The sequence below is a fragment of the Pinus tabuliformis genome, chromosome Q (assembly GCF_031772625.1).
Source record: "Pinus tabuliformis cultivar Carrire ecotype Pingquan chromosome Q, CPIR1, whole genome shotgun sequence".
NCBI classification, from domain to species: Eukaryota; Viridiplantae; Streptophyta; class Pinopsida; order Pinales; family Pinaceae; genus Pinus; species Pinus tabuliformis.
In genome coordinates, this window is record NC_142296.1 from 1,386,147,402 (window position 1) to 1,386,168,703 (window position 21,302).

The 21,302-nt window shown below is 39.4% G+C and overlaps 1 protein-coding gene across 1 annotated transcript; it reads right to left on the minus strand.

Annotated features, from left to right (window-relative positions):
* Positions 1-8,397: 8,397 nt before the first annotated feature.
* LOC149225092 (uncharacterized) lies at positions 8,398-9,630 on the minus strand. The gene has a single exon (XM_089388353.1). The coding sequence runs from the start codon at positions 9,628-9,630 to the stop codon at positions 8,398-8,400; it is 1,233 nt and encodes a 410-aa protein (XP_089244479.1).
* Positions 9,631-21,302: the final 11,672 nt, after the last annotated feature.

Sequence of the window (21,302 nt, forward strand, 5' to 3'; positions counted from 1 at the left end):
ATGCTCCATTCCTCCATTTCTAGATCAGAGGCCTCCTCCAAGACTTTATTTTCCAAGACATCTATAATCCTTCTTATCTCCTCGTTGGTCCCTTTGATGTATGCTCGTTCTGCTTCCTGAGCTATCTGCTCCGTGGACCGACGCCCTCTTTTCTGTTGATTTGCAGCGGTGTCTCAGTTTCAAAGCGTTCCACTTGCCACGTTCTCCTGCAACCCCTGCGCCTCTTGCCCTTACCTCTTCTAGATGGTCTTCCTCTGGTGTTAACCCTACTTCCTTGACCAACCTTGAAAGTCCCCTTCGCCATGCATTCTTCCTTCCCGGTCTCCATTTCTCCTTCCCTGCAATTTCCTTCTTCCTCCTCCGTCAGCTCCTTCTCCCTCCTTTTGTTCCTCACCTCTCCTTCCTTGGACAAACTTGCCTTCCTGCCTTCCTCCGCCATAGCTTCCTACCCTCTTCTGAGATGATTACCAGGGTTTCTCTGCCAGATTGCAGCAAACTTCGCCACCTTTCTAATCCTCGATTTGTCAGTTGCATTATCTTCTCTTGCTCCTGTAGATATATCGCCACCTATCCTTCGATCCACCGACTGAGCGCCGTCGTTCTTCTCCCCTGCCTTTTCCATTATTATCTCGGTTCCTTGTCTCGGTTTTCAGCCTTCCCTACATGCCGTCGTTGCATCTCTTAATATGATCACCCTGAGATGTGGCTTGTGTTGCCGAGCACTGCATCCCATCATTTCTCTGTACAGTTCCCTTTTCTCCACCCCGATCGGGGTCTGTATGTAAACTTGATCATAACTGTGTTGTGTCATTATTATCCTGTTTGGTGATTCGATTTAAGTTCTCCCATCTTGTCCCTGCCAGCTGAGTTGTCCATATGCTATCCACTTTTCCGTCCGGTTCGTTGCATCCCCAATTGGCAAGGTAGTCTGCAGGTCTGTTGCCTTCTCTCCTAACATGATGAATAACCTTATACTCTATACGCTTCATTGATTCTTCCAGGTCTTGGATGAGACCCGCCGTCCTCCAGCTCTTAGCCACCTATTCCCATGCCTTCCCATTATTTAGTTTTCTGATTGTCTCTATTACCAAGTTTGAATCGCCTTCTATTTCTAGTTTCCTATATCCGTTTCTTATTGCAATCCTGATTCCTTGATAGGCAGCCATGAATTCTGCTTCATTGTTACTCATTATTCCTCCTCTGTCTGCATAAATCCACCTGGTTTGACCTTGGCTATCTCTGAAGATCCCGCCATATCCAGCAGGCCCCGGGTTTCCTTTTGACGCTCCGTCAAAATTAAGTTTGATGAAGCTGTCCTGTGGACGAATGAACATTGCTGGGCTTTGGTTCTGTATACTCTGTGTTTTTTGTTGCTAAGGATGGACCATCCCTTGTTCCAGATTTAGCCTCCTTAAAATACAGTTCTCTTCTACCGTAGTTTTCCAATCTTCCTGGTCCCAAGCTTCCGCTAGGATTGTTTCTCTTATTAGGTTTTGAGTTTTTTTCCATAACTCCTCCGGGGAGGTGATCTTACCTTGGAAAATCCTTCTGTTTCTCTCTTTCCAGATGGTCCATATGTTGAATCCCACTACTAGGTTCCATGCTCTTCTCACTACCGGGCTTTGAAATTGTCCCTTCCCCCATTGGAATATAGTTAGTACTATGTCCTGGGGGTTACGGTTCGTCTTTCCAAAGAGGCTTCTGGTCTCTTCCCACTGTTGCTGAGCTATCGGACAAGAATTTAAGATATGCTCCTGAGTTTCTACATTTTGTTTACATAAACTACATCTTGGTGGTCCTTGGAACCCTCTTTTCTGAATTTGATCCCATGTCAATATGCGTCTTCTTCCCACTAACCAGGCGAACATGGTGACCTTTGGCCACCACCTGTTCTTCCATAATTGTTTCCATTCTTGTAATTGTTCTTCCTGCGCTTGCTTAGACTTTATGGTGTATGCTTCTTTGACCGTAAAGGTACCTTTTGTAGATCCGCCCCATCTGAGGATATCTGGCCCAGTTCTGTTTTTAATCCTTCTTGAATCCATCTCTTTTACTATCCTTGCTTTTAGATCATCATTGATGTTATTATCCCATTCTTCGGGTTCTTTCCACTCCCTCCACATCTCATTTTCTCTTCCTTCCTTCCAGTAGTCATTGACATAATTTAAGCCTTTGGCCTTGGCTTCCCTGTAAATATTTTGCATCTCCTGAATTTCCACCATTCTTCCCCTCTGCTGCCAGGCTTCCTCCCAAAATTTTGTTGTCCTTCCATTTCTTATTTCCCAAAAAGCATGCATGTTTATGATGTCTCTATTCTAGCACGCCAGATCCCATATCGTAGATCCTTTTGGCATCACTTCCTTTCTCATGATTTCTTCAGCTGTAGTGGGCATGTTATATTTTAGAGTCCATATTTCTTTCCATAAGTCTTTGCCCCCATTCATCCAGTGCCACCATAGTTTCGCCGCTAGGACTTGGTTCAATATGAGCGGATCTCTTAGCCCTAGTCCCCCTGCCTCCTTTGCTTTTGTTAGGCTATTCCATGAAATTAAGGCCCATTTCTTCTGCTGTTTTGGCCCTCCCCATAAGAATTTCTGGAAAATTTCAATCATTTTGGTACATACCCCTTTCGGTACTGCCATTACCGATAGGGGATAGATTGGAATTGATTGGAGAGTCAATTTAAGAAGCACCAATCTTGCTGCTATATTAAGAGACCTAAAGGACCAGTTAGCTAATATGTTCTTAAGTTTCTCTAGGGTAGGCTGCTAGTTAGCTATCCTTAACAGACTTACATTAAGCATGGTGCCCAGGTATTTTGTGGGTAATTCTCCCTTTCTGAACCCCACCGTTCTTGTCAAATGGGAATTGACCATTTCAGGTGAATTGAAAATAAAGGTGCTCAATTTGTCCTTGTTGATTTCAGTACCTGAAGCTTCCATAAATAATTCTAGGGCCTCCTTTACCTTTTTGACCTCTCTCAGTGAGACCTTACAAAATATCATGATATCGTCTACGAACTGTTGGTGTGTGACAGGGATGTTATTTCCCCATGGACGCAGCCCTTTTATTTTCCTCTCTCTCAGCTCTTTTTTGATGTACCTTCCCAATCCTTCAGCCGCTATTATAAACAAGAAAGGAGACAAGGGGTCTCCTTGGCGCAGTCCTCTTGAAGCGTTAAAGGTCACGATTGGTGTACCATTCAGGAGTATGGAAAAATTAGGCGTGGAGATCATGTTGTGTATCCATTTCACCCACCTGTTACAGAACCCGTAAGCCTATAGAATTGACACTAAATAGTTCCAATTTAGGCGATCGTAGGCTTTTGAAAGATCCAATTTAATCATCATGCCTGGTTCCTTTTTTTGCTTCAATGTATGTATTACTTCTTGAGAAACTACCAGACCATCTAAGATTTGCCTCCCTTCCACAAACCCTGTTTTTTCTGGAGATATTATTGTGAGGATATTCCGACACATAGGAAATAGTTAAGTACAACTTGGTCTAGTATAGAGTTAGGTATAGAGTTAGGTAAAGTGTGTTTCTTTACCGTTGTACATTTTGTAACTTACAATCTGACGGTCACGATATGTAGTGATCCGACGGTTCATTCTCTCCTCGGTATTACCGACACTTGATCCATGGCTTGACACCCGATTGGTCCATGAATTCTATTTAAAGCGCATGGAGGGTCATTTGTAGGGTAATCCGTGCATGAGAGAAGCTTATGTAAATTTTCATTCTTTGATTGATAAATTGCCTGAAGTGGCCGCGTTGGCTCAGGCCGTGGACTGTTTCCCTCTTTGAGGGTTTTAACCACGTCAAAAATACTGGTGTATTGATCTATGATCTGGTTGTGAGCGGTGTCCTTTTGGTGTTCTTTCTGAGGAACTTACCCTGTAAATTCCTACATGGTATCAGAGCTATTTGAGGGCCGCGCCCGTTGGTGATCCAAATCTAAAGCCGGTAGAACTGCATCCGACTGCCGTTTCCTAGATCTGCTGTTTCCGACTGCTTTCGGGCCGAGAGGACTACTCTTTTGTGTTCGGAGCATCTGTTCCAGTGAGGAACCCCTTTCGTTTCACGCGAAAAGGTTTCCGGTAGCCCTAGCTGCGTCATTTTTAAGATCTGGAGGTATACAGTGTTTATTTGCAGTTTACTGTTATTCTCTCTCTGCTTATTTCGGTTTCGGTTTATTTAGCTTTTTTTTAACCGGATCTATACCTTTCATTTCTGCGTATGCTCTTTGCCCTACGACTCTGTGCGATCTGGGCAAATCAGAAACAGAAAGGAAGGATTTTTCTCATGCGTATGCTCTTTTCCCTGCACCTTAGTGTGATCTCGGAAAATCAGAAACATTGAGAAAAATATTTAGTTTTTCGGCTAAAGCTAACTTTGAGCCGCAAGGTTCAATTTTTGAAAATATTTAGTTTTTTGGGTAAAGCTAACTTCGAGCCGCAAGGTTCGTTTTCTTTGCATGTCCGTGTTGGGTTTTGTGTTTTTTGTTTTGTAGGGAAAAAGAGCTTTCTCAAAGCAAGCACACAACCCAAGGCCCCCCCCCCCTCTCTCTCTCTCTCTCTCTCTCTCAAATTTTTTGTATAGATCAATTGGTTCAAAGCTATTTTAAGAGAGTAGAGGTCTTGGGTTCAAGCCTCCATTTTGTGGGGGCGGACTTTTTCATTCCCGCACTTCGTCGGCAACTTCAACAACTTTTTTTCAAAAAGCCATAACTTCTTCATCCGGAAGCCTTTTTCAGAGCCGTTTTTTTTAAACCAGCCTAATTTTTCGAGATCTATCCATTGGAACACTTACTTTCAGCATCTTTAGCTTTAGTGCCTGTTGAAATGGAAAGTCAATACCAAGTTACCCTTGACAGCACCAACTACTTCCAATGGTTGTCCTACATGGAGGATTTACTTAGAAGTAAAGGTCTCTACCGAATAGCCACAGGCCAAGAAAAGAAACCGAAAGATAAAGACAAGGCTGCTAAATGGGAAAATAGACAAGATCAAGCACGTGGTTTGATAGGGATGTCTATTTCTCCAGATCTTAGATTCCATATTGCAGAACTTGAAACTCCTCATGAAGCAATGGAACAAATCAATAAAGTTTTTGGGATTAAAAATGAAATTAGAGCCCATCAACTTGAAAATGAATTGCTTACATTGGACCCTAATAATTTTTCTTGCATTGAAGATTTCTTGTCTAAGTTCAAGACCCTTAGATATCTTTTGGAAGGTGTTAAGGTTAAGAAAGAAGATAGTAACCTTATTTATTCCATCCTTACTAAGTTGGGACCAGCCTACTCTGTATTTGTTTCCACCTTCCATTCTACAAGAGAAGCCTTCATTTCTCAAGGAAAAGACTACAAGCCCCCTTCCTTTGACTCTTTTTGTGATTCTTTAATAAGAGAACAAGAAAAACCCTTACACCTTGGTCTTCTTAATCTTGGAAACTCTTCCAAGAAAGCGTTAGCCGCCCAGCAGCAACCAAATTCAAAGAATCCTAAGAAGTCATATCCTAAAAAGAATGGTCCTAAACCAAACAAGGGTCCTAAGCAATTTCAGCCCCAAAATGAAAAATCATTTCAACAAAATGATAAGACAAATAAAAACAAAGGGAAGAAGACTGATAGACATTGCAATTTTTGTAATCGAGATGGGCACTTAGAATCAAAATGCTTTAAGAAGATGGAAGCCTTGGAAGCAGCAATGAAGAAGCATAACATCCATTTGGGGCAATCTTCAACTTCAACTTCATCTTCAGGAATGGCACTTTCTGCTTTTGGTTGTCAAGCATCTCGGTCTGGCTATGGATTAAATGTATCTTCTTCTTCTCATTCTCATGAGTGGCTCATTGATTCTGGAGCTTCTTATCACATGGCCAAAAACAAAGCCATGTTTTCTTCTTTAAATGATTGTAACACCAAAACTATATATGTTGGTGATGATAGATCTCTTAATGTTGTAGGGACTGGAACTGTTCATCTAGACAATGGTCAGTTTAATGATGTATTATGTGTTCCAACCTTATCCTGCAACCTTCTATCTGTATATCAGATAACTCATTCAGGTGAAGGTAAAATCATTGAATTTTCACCTCATGATGTTGTAATCAAGGACTTAAGAGATCCTAAACAGATTTTGGCTACTGGCATTGCTGATGATTCCACAAGGTTGTATAAGTTTCACAACTTTGGGTCATCAAATCTTCCCTCAGTATTTGTTTCTCATAACGATGAAGTGAGCAAACTTTGGCATGAGCGATTTGGTCACTTAAACTATTGCTCCCTTCAGCATCTATGTAAAGAAAATATGGTGACAGGTCTTCCTATGGTATCTTGCAGAGATGGTGTTTGTTCCAGATGTGTACTCGGAAAACATCATCAGGACAGTTTTGAAAAACGTGCCTCTTGGCACGCCTCAGCCCCTTTACAGCTTGTGCATAGTGATTTATGTGGTCCACTTCCAGTTGTGTCATTCTCTGGTTACAAGTATTTCTTAACTTTCATTGATGATTTCTCTAGACGCACTTGGGTATACTTCTTAAAACTCAAGAGTGAAGTATTTAACACTTTTTTGGCCTTCAAGGCCTTTGTTGAAAAATAATCTGGACATCAAATTCTTAAGTTAAGATCTGATAATGGCGGAGAATATGTTAAAAACACATTCATCAACTATTGCACTGAGAATGGAATTCAAATGCAACATACTGTTCCATATACTCCACAACAAAATGGTGTAGCTGAAAGGAAGAATTGCACCTTATAGGAAATGGCTAATTGTATGCTACAATCTAAAGGACTTGGTCTTAGTTTTTGGGCAGAAGCAATTAACTGTGCAAATTACATAATAAATCGCACTCCTACTAAGGCTTTAAAGAATATCACTCCAGAAGAAGCATGGAGCTCAATCAAACCAGATGTAAGTCACTTTCGTGTTTTTGGAAGTGAAGCGTGGGCCCATATTCCAGATGAAAAGCATAAAGCTTTAGAACTAAGAGTGAAAAATGTACTTTTGTTGGATATTCTGAAGATCTCAAAGGCTATAGAATTATTCCATTTAAGTACAAAAATGTTATCATTAGAAGAGATGTAAAATTTGATGAAAATATATCGGCCTGCGAGCCTAGTTCGGCGGATGTTCCACCTCTCCCTATCTCTTCTACCTTTGAAAAAATTTCTTCTTCAGATGATGAAAGTGAGGATGACAATCCTCCCCCACCATCTCAGGATCCTCCTTCAGCTCCTGAGCTTCCAAAATGGGTTCGTGTTACTCGAGATGCAGCAGGTGATCTTGCCGGTGATCCTACAGATCAGCGACGCACACGTTCTCAGTTCGAGAGAGCCTCTTCTTTACTGGCTCAAGCTCCAGTAAATTATGATCCTGACACCTTTGCAGAAGCTTCAAGCCATCCAGATTGGGAAGCAGCTATGAATGAAGAATATCATTCATTATTGGCAAATGATGCATGGGATCTTGTTCCTTTACCAAAGGGACGAAAACTTGTTAGATGCAAATGGGTTTACAGAACCAAGTATGGACCAGATGGGAAAGTTGATAAACATAAAGCTTGTCTTGTTGCTAAGGGCTTTTCACAAGTTGAAGGCATTGACTACACTGAAACCTTCTCCCCTGTTTCCAAAATGAACTCTATCCGCCTTGTTCTTTCCCTTGCTGCCTCTTTCAAATGGGAAGTCCATCAGATGGATGTTAAATATGCCTTCTTGCATGGGGACTTGCATGAAGAAATCTATATGGAACAACCCATTGGCTTCATACAAACAGACTCCAGCCTTGTTTGTCGACTTAAGAAATCCCTTTATGGTCTCAAGCAAGCTCCTCGGGCTTGGTATGCCAAAATGGATAGCTTTCTTTTAGAATCTGGCTTTTCTAGGTGTCATTCTGACAATACTGTCTACACCAAGAAAGTGGGCAACTCTCTTATCATCCTTGTTCTTTATGTTGATGATCTTATCCTTACTGGTAGTGATCCCAACCTTATAAACCATGTGAAGTCTAGCCTCAAAAGGAAATTTGAAATGACAGACTTAGGACACTTACACTATTTTCTCAGTCTTCAAGTCTTGCAATCCAAGGAGGGTATTTCCCTTTCCCAGTCCAAGTATGCTTGTGACATTCTACGTCATTTTCACATGGAAGACTGTAAGCCAACCCCTTCTCCCTTTCAGTTTGGAGTCAAACTTTCAGTCACTTGTACTTCTCCTGAAGTTGATGCTACATTATACCGTCAACTTGTAGGAAAACTCTTGTATTTAACCCATACTCATCCTGACCTTTCCTTTGCTGTTGACCTTGTTGCTCGGTTCATGCAAAACCCCCGTGAAAGTCATTGGAAAGCAGCTAAAAGAATACTTCGTTATGTTCGAGGTACAGTTCAGTATGGTCCTAGGGCTTTGTTTCTTTTCAGGCCCTTCACTATTTCCTCCACTTCCTCCAGGGTTGTTGCCCTCATCAAGGCTAAATTTTGGTCCCTGGTTACTAGCTTTGGGATTTCATTGCTTATCCTGCCTATAGCCTCTGTTCTGTTCCTTTGGGGTTCAGTGAGAATACCTTTAAAGTGACCTACAAGCTCCTGTTCCATTTCCTCATGCTGAGTTATGCGTTGGCCTTCCGTATTTTTAATTGAGAAGATCCTATTTCTCTGTCGGTGCTGGATCATGGCCTGATGAAAGAACTTCGTGTTCCTTTCTCCTTCTCTGAGCCACTGAACTCGGGACTTTTGTTTCCATAAGATCTCTTCCTGCTTTCTTCGCTCCTCAAGTTGGCCTATTACTATTCCTTCTTCTCTGCTTCTCTCTTCATTTCTGCCTTCTGATATATTCTCCTGTTGCAACTCACTCATTTTCTGCTCTAAGCGTTGCTGCTCTTTGAAAATATCCCCGAATTCTTCTTTGTTCCATTTTTTTATTTCCCCCCTAAGTTCTTTCAATTTTAATTGGAATGTTTGCATTTTACTTCTCCCACTTTGTCTGCTCGTAGTCCACCATTCTTCTACTTTTGGTAAAAACTGCTGGTTCCTGAGCCAAAATGATTCAAACCTGAACGGTCTTCTTTTGGGGCTCTGCTTGAGGTCGATTTCTAACTTTATTGGCCAATGATCTGAGCCTACTACTGGAAGAATCATAGCCTCTATGTACACATCTTTCATCATGATTTGTTCCGAGACTAGGAATCTGTCCAATCTTGAGGCTATTTGATTTGTTCCTCCTCTACGATTATTCCATGTATGGGTACCATTTATTGTTTGAATATCCACCATTCTTTGTTCCGATATCATATCTCTGAACGCTTCCATATCTGGATCTATCCTTCTCAATCCTCCTCTCTTTTCTGCTAAGGTCGTAATCATATTAAAGTCACCACCTATAATCCACGACATCTCTAGAGAGAGTCTTCGTATTGCTTTCAAATTTTGTAGGAATCCTTTACGTTCCATTGGAGAGTGTGGTCCATAAACTCCTGATAGGACTACCCACTCAGATGACCCTATCACTTTAAAAGTGCCTGAGAGGATCCGAGGGAAGCTTATCCAATTTTCAAATTGTATTTCCTCCGGGTTCCATAGGATTGCCAATCCTCCTGCACTGCCTGTCGCATCCTGCCCCATTATCTCATACCGAGTATTACCTCTGCTCATTATTTCTTCCATTTTTTGCATACTAATCTTTGTTTCTTGGACTATCATTATACTTGGTTTGTCTCTTTTTAATCTGTCTCTCAAATATCTCTGTTTACCTCTGCTGTTAAGACCTCTGATGTTCCAACTTGTAATAATCATTTTAATAGTTTTGGGGGTAGTTGAAATACCTCTGATAGAGGTATGACTCTTCCTGAGTTCACCAGCATCTCTCCTACCTCCTGGATTGTCTCGCTCATCGAGCGCCTACCCCTTTTTCTTCCTCCTTTGCCAGAGCTGCCCATTCCCATGTTCTGATTCCCTTGCATTTCTATCTGTTCCAATTTGTTTGCTGCTGTTACCCCTGCCTTTTCCTTATATTTTTGAAATGCTTCTTTATATATTTGCTTCTGCTCCTCCGGGATGAATCTTTCATCTAACAACCTCCATTCCTGTAGCAATTTCCTCATTATTCGCTCCTCTTCTCCTCCTTTGTCTTTTTGTGGGTCTATCTCCATTTGCGTTTGTTCATTTGTCTGTTCCCCTTTCTCTTCTGCCTCCCCGTGTTCTGTATCCTTTTGTCCTGATACCTGTTTTTCTGATTCTTTTGAATTTTCCATTGTCTCTTCATCGCTGTCTTCCTTTTCCATCTCGACTTCTTCTTCCTGGAGGACTTTGAATTTGTTTTGCGTTTCCAGAGGTATATTTTCCTTGGGTATTTGTCGTTGGGGTTTACTGCTCCCTGATTTCCTTTTGTTCTGTACTTCTTTAAATCCCTCTTCCTCCCGTCCTGGTTCCTCTGCTGTTGCCCTCTCTTCTTCTCTCTTATCCGCTGCTTCCTCTGTTCTGTTTAATGGGCATTGCCTGAAAAGATGACCGTATTCATGACATCGTCTACACCGGAACGGTATATGCTCGTAATCCACTGGTTGTTGCCAGATCTCATCATGATATTCTAATTCAATGAAATCTGGGAGGGGTTCAGTTATATTCATATACGCACATATTCTGGCGTAGGACGTATATCTCCCTCTTTTGGTAGATTCAGCTACTTTCACGAATGATCCTATAGCATTCCCTATCCCTTCTAAAATCTCCGGATCCCAAAACTCCATTGGAAGCCCAAAGAGTCTTATCCAGACCGGGGCTGCTAGCATTTTCTCCTTGTCTGGATTGTAGCAGTCTTCCCAGTGCCGAATAAATAGGCCAGCATTGTTCATAAAGTAGGGGCCTCCCTCGAAAATCCTTTCTTTGTCTTCTATGTTGGAGAATATTACTGTAAAAAAACCCTTAGCACCCAGTTTTAATTCAACATGACCCTTAGGTTTCCATCTCTGTTGTATCCATTTGGACAGATCTTTCTCTGACGGCCAGAACCCTACAAATTTACATATTAAGGCATAATCTTTCATGTAACTCCTATACTCTTCAAGTTTGTTGCTCGGTATTACGAACCTGGGTTTCTTCGATGCCCTAGGGAGGCATTTTCCCCTCAAACCCGTCTGCCAGTTTGTTCTGTTTGTTGGGTTCTCTCCGTTGTTTGACTTCGTCCCATTCCACGCTCGTTCCTTGCTTGCCTCCCCATTGCCATGCTCTTGTAGGAGGGGATCTCTCCCCTCCCCGCACTTGCTGCCATTAAACCTTCAGCGCCCGCTTCTTCCTGCGTCCTCTCCTTTGCTACTGTCTGCAAATCTCCGACTTGATCTTCCGCGGGTAAACACAAGCTCCCTGCGTTCCTTCTTTGCTCCAAAGTTGCATACATGGTAGTCTGTTCAGACCTTCTCTTCCTCTGAAACCCTCATTTTGTGCTCCGCCTCCTCGCCTTCTACACTAGTCCCAGATTTGTTCTGTTTGGATGCAATTTTACTCTTGATGATGTGCACATGATTAATTTCACGGAATATAATTAAATAATTTTTTATTAATTTAGTGTTTCTTATTTTAAAACATATTAATTTATAAAATAATTTAATAATAAGTCTTTTAAAATTAATTAGGTTGAGGATGTAAATTTCACTTAAATTAAAAATCTCTAGGAAATAAACTTAAAAATATTAGATATCTGATAATAAAAATTAAAAGAAATGATTATTAAATATTACTTAATAATAAAACAAATACATTTATTGTAATAAATTAAATATTTGTATCTATTAATTAGTCTCACATAGGCTTATGTTAAAATTTTAAAAATTAGATGCTTTTTTGTTTTTATGCATTAGGTATTTATTTGTTCTCATTGGTAAGCTCCTCCTTAAATCTATCACTTTTGTCCTGAAGATGGATCCCTGTTGGGATTCGAAACGTTGACAAGAGGCACACAATACTATGGATGATCCGAATCAAAAATCTCTAAAAGACAGCCACAAATGCTTAAAATCTAATATCTCTATCTCCTAATGGCTACAAATGAGGGAAATATTTTGACACTATCAATCAGCGGGATGAGATTACCCAAAGTTAATGGAAGCATCAAATGAAGATGTTGTGCCTTTATCAAAAACACTTGAACCTCACTCTTTTCATGATTACAAGAGTTCTCTATGTTTTATGATATCCATATGAAAAATATCATTGTTGAAAAAGGTTAAGGAAGTGGGATGTTTCCTTTCAAATATTAGAAGAGTTCTCTATTGTTTATGGATATCCAAAAAAGAAATTTTGTTGTTAGAAAGGGTAAAGAACATGTTTACACCCGGAGATTGTATAACATGCTATTCAAATTGTTAATAGCTCGGTTTATGATTCTTTAATGAGATATAAGATAAAATTTATATATAATTAATTTTCTTTTATATGATCTCAATTACTTATTATATTAGACGCATGTTATCAGGAAAATTTAGGTTTAAGAAATGGTCCTAAGCCCTTGTGTGGTTTACTTGTCCTCCATTTCCTTTCACTATCAACCTATTCTCTAAAATAGTAAAAAAAATATATGTGTTCATCTTCATATTCAACACATAGAATATGGTCGTCATCTCATATAATTCGCTAAGGAAAAGAAAAGCTATATGCAGTATCAATTTTTTTCAATTCATACAATGCATTCTAATGACTTTGAATGGAATGAAAACATAATTTTCTTGAGATAATTCTACTGAAGATGTGACATGTTAAACATGGAAATATTAAATGATACATTAATTACAATATTTGAATGTGTTGACGGTGCTGGACTCGCCAACATGTCAGGGGATCTCCTCGGTAAGAAGTCCCAACTAGACCTCAGACTGTTTGGTGTAGGAGTCCTAGCAGTGGGTTGTACGGTATAGCCTTGACCGCAGTTGCACACAGGCAAGTGAGATGTACCTATTGGTAGCAAGTGTGTGACATATGCAGCAAGTCAAGGAAGGCGCATGAGTGGTTCTAACACATGGAGGGTGAGGTGAGTGCGCCCCTTGGAAACCTGTGAAAGCACGAAGTTAAGAAGGGAACACACGAGCAAAGATGCATCACAAATTGGAAGGCAAGTAAGCTAGCAGTCTAAAGTGATGGTTAAAACAACAACACATTCCAGTAAGATCCATACATACATACATAGGAAATCCATACATGCATGCGTAAGAAAACACATACATATATCATTTAGAGTAAATAAGATAGATGAAATACAATACGACATATGCATGAAACGTGCTAGCTCGTTATATTAAGAAGTGAAAGTTCCAGTCATAAAATACAACCATGATCAACCAATATTTCTGACAGAGGAACGTTACCTTCACTGCCACCTACTCCTCTAAAGAGATAGACTAGCTCTGCACAGTGGAGAAGCCAAGGATCGTTACAATACTCTCCAATCTTTCTCTAAGATACTCCTATTGGAAGCTTGGTTTACCAAAAGCCTCTACAATGAGTTATGAGGGACTATTTATAGCAAAGGGTGGGGTGGCCCTTGACATTCCCCTTTGTGACTATTCATCTACCCTCATGACTCTTCAACTACTCTGTGACTGTTACATTCAACTACTGACACTTGAACTTCCACTTGACAAGAAGTTACATACAATCTGCATATGTACCCATGTGAGACAAAATGGCTTGAGTGAGCCATGCAAGACATCACTAACACTTAGACCGTTGTGGTGAGACCAACTCTTAGAAATCCTCGTGATGGTTGATGATGGCGAACTGATGCCAATCTTGGTCATCTGTGATGGTGTCCGTGCACTTAATGGTGACATCTTGCTGAAATCCAACTCTTGCCTTCGTTGCATCTAGGTACTCTGCTCTCCTGGAAGCCATTGTACATGTGCTGCTGAGAGGAAGATGATTACCTGTGATACCTAGAGACATAGAAACGATCATGAAAAGAAATATGTTAGTCGAAAACAAAAAAAACTAGAGGACTGACATGCAACATACCTGTGTCAATGTCTGTGAAGATTGAGCAATTTTCACCGGGAGGTTGGGAGACTCACTGCCAAAACTGCACAAAGCACAATCCGAGATGTCAGGAGGCTAACTAACTACTAGAACTATGCAATGCATAGTCTAGCCTAGCTTGCTGAGGACTGAAACTGCACAATGCACAATTTCAGTCAACAGTGACGTGGAACTAGCAAACTGCATTGAGCAGTTTCTGGGGCCAGCAAGGCATTGCCTCCCAGAATTGTGCAATGCAAGCCTGGAGGTTAGCGCTTGGCCAGATTTGCGCAATTTCTGGAGGCAAGGTAGAGCCTTCACTTCCAAAAATGCACAATGCCAGTCGGGTAAGGCAAGGTTTGGGCTAAGGCAGCCTAGACCGGATGATGAGAGACTAAAAACATGAGAAGTATGAATGCAAGGTGATACTGAGTGTAAACAAGAGTGAATGATCATGCATGCAAATAGTAAGTGCAAGATTCATAAAACTAGAAAGCATGCATGTGCGTGAAGCGAGTCTCCGCAACAACGACCATTGGTGCAAAAACAGTCTCATGCATGTGACATCAGTGAGATGCGAACGGAAATTGAAACTATGATTCTACAAGATAACATACATTGAAATGACAGTAAGCACTCACTGGAATCAAGCAGACAACATTCACACAAAGTGAAACACAAAAAGCGATAGAAACGGGGTGCAAGACATGAAAAGCGATATTACCCCGAAACACTTGAGTTAAATGTGCTGACAAATCCTAGATGCGATATGGGATGTTAGAGCTACAAGGTCGATGTGAGGAATGAGCTCTGCAACATCTGGTTGATGAGTTTTGATAAGATCGACGTTATGATGCATATGCCACAAATATAGGAAAAGGTGACACTTGGTGGGAGGTTTCTAAAACAATCTTGGAATGTGACCTCCAGCTACTAAAAATGGATCCCTAGTATCTAGGGATGCCTTTGCATGATGCCTTGTGCTATTTTGGGAACAATATTCCATGCATGAAAATCAGTTTCGCTCGGTCCTGGAGGGGATTGGTTGACCTGAAGGAACATGCAATAGTCTGCAAGCCTGGGAGAAGGATTTGCGCAGTTTCTGGGCTGAGCTGAGTTAGCTATCCCAGAGGGATTACACAATTTTTGGGATGAGCAGGTGACTGTCTCCTATAATTTTGAAATTTTTGTGCTGAGCTGTTGTGCTGGGATAGATTGTGCAGTTTTGGGAGGGAAGCTAGTCTGACTTCACTGCGCAATTCTGGAGCCCAGCAAGCTGATTTGTGTAATTTTTGGAGGGAAGGTTGGTTCCCCTCCAGAATTGCACAATTTTCTAAGGGAAGCATGACAGACTAATTTGCGCAATTCTTGGGCTAAGCAGCTATCCTGGGATGAATTGCGTAATTTTTCAAAGGAAGCTTGACAAGCAGCATTGAGCAATTCTGGAGCTCAGTTGGCTGACTGTGGGGTCGTTAATATGCCATGATTATTCTCACTTGTGAAGGTTTATTCCACCCATTTCCACCATTCTTCATCATGACATTTATTATAATTTATCATTTAAATCCATTTTATAACTAATTTATGCTCTCATGGATGAATGTTATTTATTCTCTTTTATTTTTACTAAATTGATTATTATGCATTATTTTATCAATGATAGTTCTAATAAGTTGGTTGTAACATCATTCGCCATTCTTAGCCTCCAAAGTAACTTCCAGATTGAAGATTTGATTTTTAAATCAGCCAACTCAGAAATTCGCTGGTTTAAGGAGTGATAGTTTTGCGGTTAAGATTCTGAGCAAATGAAGACGAATTTGAAAAATCCGGAACATGGGTTTTGTCCAGAACGGGCCCAATTATCTTCTTAGAGAACAGTTTGCCCAAATTCGGCTTGTATAGGGAGAAACGCAGGGTTCTTTGAACACGATTTTCTGGGATTTGCTGTTGCGGCCGCCCTCCAAATCTTAGCTGCAAACCCAAATCCGCCTTGTTCTTGTTGATCAATGGGTTGGAATCAACCTAAATTTGTAAGAGAAATCATGATTGTAATTATCTATACTCTGATCTTTCTCTATTTAATGAAACCCAAGATCAGAGACGGGGGAGAGGGGAGAGAGACGTGATGATGGAAGAATGATAGAGAAATGATGGACAACGGTGGTGGATTATTCATGCTGTAGCTTTTGCTGTTGTAATGATTCCAATTGGCTGATTAATAAATGAATTGGGAATTGCTGTTCATTCTTCTTATTCTGAAGTGATCCCGCAGCATCCGCTGGCGGCTAAGGGCCCAGCCTATGGCGGAATACGCTGCTACTACTGTATAGTATCTTCTTTTGTTTTATGCGTGGTTTGCTATCTTTATTGTTCAGTAATCTGATGCACGAATGCTATGTGATCATTAATTCATTAATGTTCTTTCCGAATTCCTTGTGGCGATTCTGCATTATATTATTAAGTCTTTTCCAGAATTGATTGCATGGTATCAATCTGAATCGGGTATTTCTATTACAGAGCTTTTGTATTAAACGTTACCATCACAAGATTTATTTGAAGTTATGATTATCGGAATCCGGAAGTAATGTTGTATTTGGAAACGTAGTTCTCATCTCAGATTACTATCTTAGTGTGTTGAATATCGCCTCATAAAGTAAATTGCTTTTGAAGATTGTTATTTCATTGCAAAATGTGAGTTTGGTTCAAGTTTACTTTTGACTCGCGAGATTTAGTTCTATTTTACTGATGTATCATTTATTGCTGTCCCGTTTCCATTTCGTCGTTCCGTTCTACTTTCTGCTGATTTATTTACTTGCCTTTATTGCTTTGGTGTGAGAGGAGGATCAAGGCTGTCGTGAGACACAGCAGACGCTATTATGCTCCCAGAACCATGATCCATACTCTAATTCCTTTTTCCTTCATCAATTTCTAGAGGACTGACTTATTATCCTCGATTGATGGTTGTTTGAATGAATGATTTAGTTTCTTGCTGTTCCAATTAGATTTATTTTTCAAGCGTTCATCTATTTTTGGGTTTTAAGCACTATATTGCACAACATTGCTCTTAAGAAAATAGCCGCCTCAGACAGAGTACACTCTTGAAATAAAAAGTCGTCCCTGGGTTGATAATTAATGTGAGGTAATTAGGAGTTCACAAGACACCTTTTTATCGCTCCACATTTTGGCGCCGTTGCCGGGGAGAGTGTAGCCATTTCTAAAGAGTAGTGTGAATTTGATGACTGCCTGCTAGGGAAGAGTTGGATCTTAAAAACGGAAGGTAAGAACCTGCGTACGGAGCATGTAAAAGCCCTGCTCCCCCGTCCGCTTTCCAGCAGGACTGTTAAAGAACCTAGAGTAGAAATAGATGTTTGAATTTTTGTGTGAATTATTAGGAAAAATAGAAATTTAAAAAAAAAAAATGAAATACATGATTTCACTTAAGTGGTGATGTAAGCACCACCCATTTCACTAACTAATTGACAGGAACATTTGAAGAAGGAGCCTTGAAGAAACACATGAAGAACATCTTCTATTATGGTAAGAAATGGCTCACATTTCTACTTTTGAATTTCCTATCAAAGATCTAGGAGGAGTGACACAAATGCACATAATTCCCCCATCTTTACCAAATTTTCATGGTTTAGCAAATGAAGATCCAGATACATTTTTGTTTGAGTTTGAAATACTTTGTAGAGGATATGATTATTGTACTAATGATCAAAGATTGAAAGTGTTTCCTCTTACTCTAAAAGGAGCAGCTCTCCGATGGTTCATGAGCCTAGGTGGGAATTGCATCCAAACATGGGAGGACATGAAGAACATATTCTTGAAGAAGTACCAGGACTATTGCAAAGCCAATGAAGATATTTTCTATATGATACAAGGGGAAGATGAAATTTTGGAGGACTATGTAGATCGATTTCATTATAACCTTCAAAAATCAAAATATAAGCATTTGGAAAAAGAGATCTTAAAAACACGCCTTCTTAAAGGAATCAAAGATAAATGTTTAGAAACCCTAAATCTGATAGGAAAAGGTGATGTTTTTCAGTTATCATATGGTGATGTTTGTGAGTTGTGCATAAGGTATTCAAGAGGAATCTCCAAGGCTGTTAAGAATTTTAGAGATGTTTGTTTTTCCTTTTCCAAATATGCTACAAGAATAGGAGACATAAGAGCTGAAATCAATGCTTTATTTGAAAATTTTAAATTGGATTTTATTAGCTCTTTAAAAGAAAAATTGGATGTTTTGCAGGTTCATAAAAATGAAGAATTTGATGAAGTGTTTTGTTCTCATGACCGAAAGGAGCATCTCATAGATACTCACTCTTCCTTATCTATGATGGAAGTGGCATATCAAAGAGGTAAGGAAGCGGCAACAAGGTCAAAACCACAGAAATCATGGCCTACAAGTATGGTTCAAAACACTTTTTCTCCATCGTCATACTTGCATAATCCATTATGGAATGCTAATGTGTTAGGGCAGCCATGTCAATATAACCACCTATCTTGTTTACAAGTTGGGCATGGTTCATCTTATGATGGCATGACTACTCTCCCTCATCTTGTAGCACAAGCACATTCTCCATATTCTCCACCAGCTCTTTCACAACACCTTGCTTGCCCATTCACACAACCCAATCAGCCACATCATCAAAATGCTCCTGCTCAACTAATTTCACACCCTCACCATAATAAACCAGTACAACATGCTTACAATGTTGAGCTGGAAAATTTACCCACCCTTCCCACCCATTCTATCTCACATGTGTTATTAGAAAAAACCTACAATGAGATTCAGAATGTTTCAAATGCAAAAATTGTAGAAGCTATGGAAGAAAATGAGGTTTCTTTTACTATGCATCAACAAGCTATTTTAAAAGCTCAAGAACTTCATGATATGATGGCTATGCAAGATCAAAAAAGTAACGCATACATTGAAGATTGGTTTCACTCCATCATTTATTTGCAACATCACTCCATGCTTCAACAATTTTTGATATCATTTTTTCAAGGGAAGCCACCTTCTCATACCCTAATTTTCATTAACATCCATTTTTCAAATTTGGGTATGCGTATACATGAAGCCTTATGTCGAAAATGGCTTCACTGGAAGTACTCATATACGTAGTTATATTCATTTTTCAAATCAAAATAGGTTAGTGTAGAAAATAAAATAAAATAAAGACATAAATAAGTGCATTTTGCTCTTTTGTAAAACTAGGGTTTTTGTTGCAACATGCTATGCAAATCAACATCGGTGATATTTTTTTTATAATTTGTGTTTGTAGATGAATCATAATGGAAATAATAAGTTCTACAAACACTCATTTTCATTTTTATCACCAATTTAAAAAAAAATGCTTGAATTTCATTTTTTTGGCTTGCGGGCTTGATGAACTTTCTGGAAAAACAGTCGGGACAGTCATGTTTTGAGGGACCGAAAATGAATATTTTTAAAACCTGTTTCTACCCTAGGTAGCCCTTGATGTCTACTTTCTAACCCAATTTGAATCACTCAATTTGGATTTGAAATGAAAAAGTTAGAACTAAAACATTGACAGGGTGTCTAGCGGGCAGCTCAGGAACAGAGCTGGGACAGTCAATTTTTGGAGGCCTAAATGACCATATTTTTAAAACCTGTTTCTATCCTAAGTAGCCCTTGATGTCTACTTTCCAATCCAATTTGAATCACTCAATTTGGATTTGAAACGAAAAAGTTAGAGCCAAAACATTGACCGGATGTCTAGCGGGCAACTCAGGAACAGAGTTGGGACAGTCAGTTTTTGGAGGCCTAAATGAATGAGTTTTTAAAACCTGTTTCTATGGTAGATTCCCCTATGAATCTAGTTTACAATGCAATTGGAATCACTCATTTTCGATATCGTATGGGGAAGTTATGATCGAAATACTGACTGTCTATCGTAAATCAGCACTCTTAAAACTCTGTCTTTCCGGCTGTTCCTTACAATATTTGACCTATCAATTCTTCTTGTCTTTAAAACCTGTTTCTATTGGAGATCAATAAATGAATCTATTTTCATTTCCAATTTGAATCATTTGAATCCGACATCAAACGAAAAAGTTATGCTTGAAATATCAACTGTTGGTCTAAACCGGGTAATCGAAAATGACTCTATTATGCAGGTTGTTCTAAACAAATTTGACATATCATATCATTGAGTTTTTAAAACCTGTTTCTATTGGAGATACACCTTTGAATTATCTCTCATTTGGCTTTGGAATCACTCAATTTGGATGAAAAACAAAGAAGTTGTGATTAAAACACTGCGGGCTAGCATGATTGGCCACTGCTCTCCCGCAAGTGACATATAAATTTTACTTTGTTATTTTCTCAATGGATTTGTTATACAGAGTAACTACTTGTTATTTTTTGCATAATTCTTGGATTAGGGGAGCCCGCGCACCTCTCTTTCTCCATGATTGAATGTTTTATTGCAGGTAGACACTCGTTTTTTTGCAGGTCCTGGGAAAATAAAGAAGGTCAACTTATGGACGAGTGATTTTTCAAAGAAATTTTTATAGAACAAAGGAATTTTATCCAAATCATTACCCAACGGATTCATAATAGAACAAATGAAGAATTGATTTCAATTTCAAGATTCATGTCTTGTTACTACTGCCAAAACATTTTTCAAAAAGATCATTTTTTTACATAATATCATAGCTGTTGTAACTTAATTTACATATTGTTTTTTAAATAACATGTTGTTTCTTTTCTAATTTCTTTTATATTTTGTGTTTCAGGTGTTGCTTCATTCAAACTGTGACCCATCCTCAACTTCAATACAGCGAACAACTAATTCATTCTTTGCATGCTTGCATTTTATGGTTGTATATTTTGCTGTTCCTTTTCTGAAGGAACAGCATTTGTGTGCATTTTTGTCGTTCCTGCTGTTCCTCTTTCAAAGGGACATCATTTTCGTTTTGCTATTTATTTTCTAAAGGAATAGCACTTTTTGGTTCAGCCATTCATTTTGCTGTTCCTTTTTCACAGTTCATTTTGCTGTTCCTTTTTGAAATGGAACAGCGCTTTTTGCACTTTTACATTTTGCTGTTCCTTTTCGAAATGGAACAGCACTTTTTGCACTTTCACATTTTGCTGTTCCTTTTCGAAATGGAACAACACTTTTTGCACTTTCACATTTTGCTGTTCCTTTTCGAAATGGAACAGCTGTTGTTCCTTTTTCAAAAGGAACAGCGTTTGGTGTGTTTCTGCTGTTCCTTTTTCAAAAGGAACAACAGTTTGAGTTTTTGCTGTTCCTTTTTCAAAA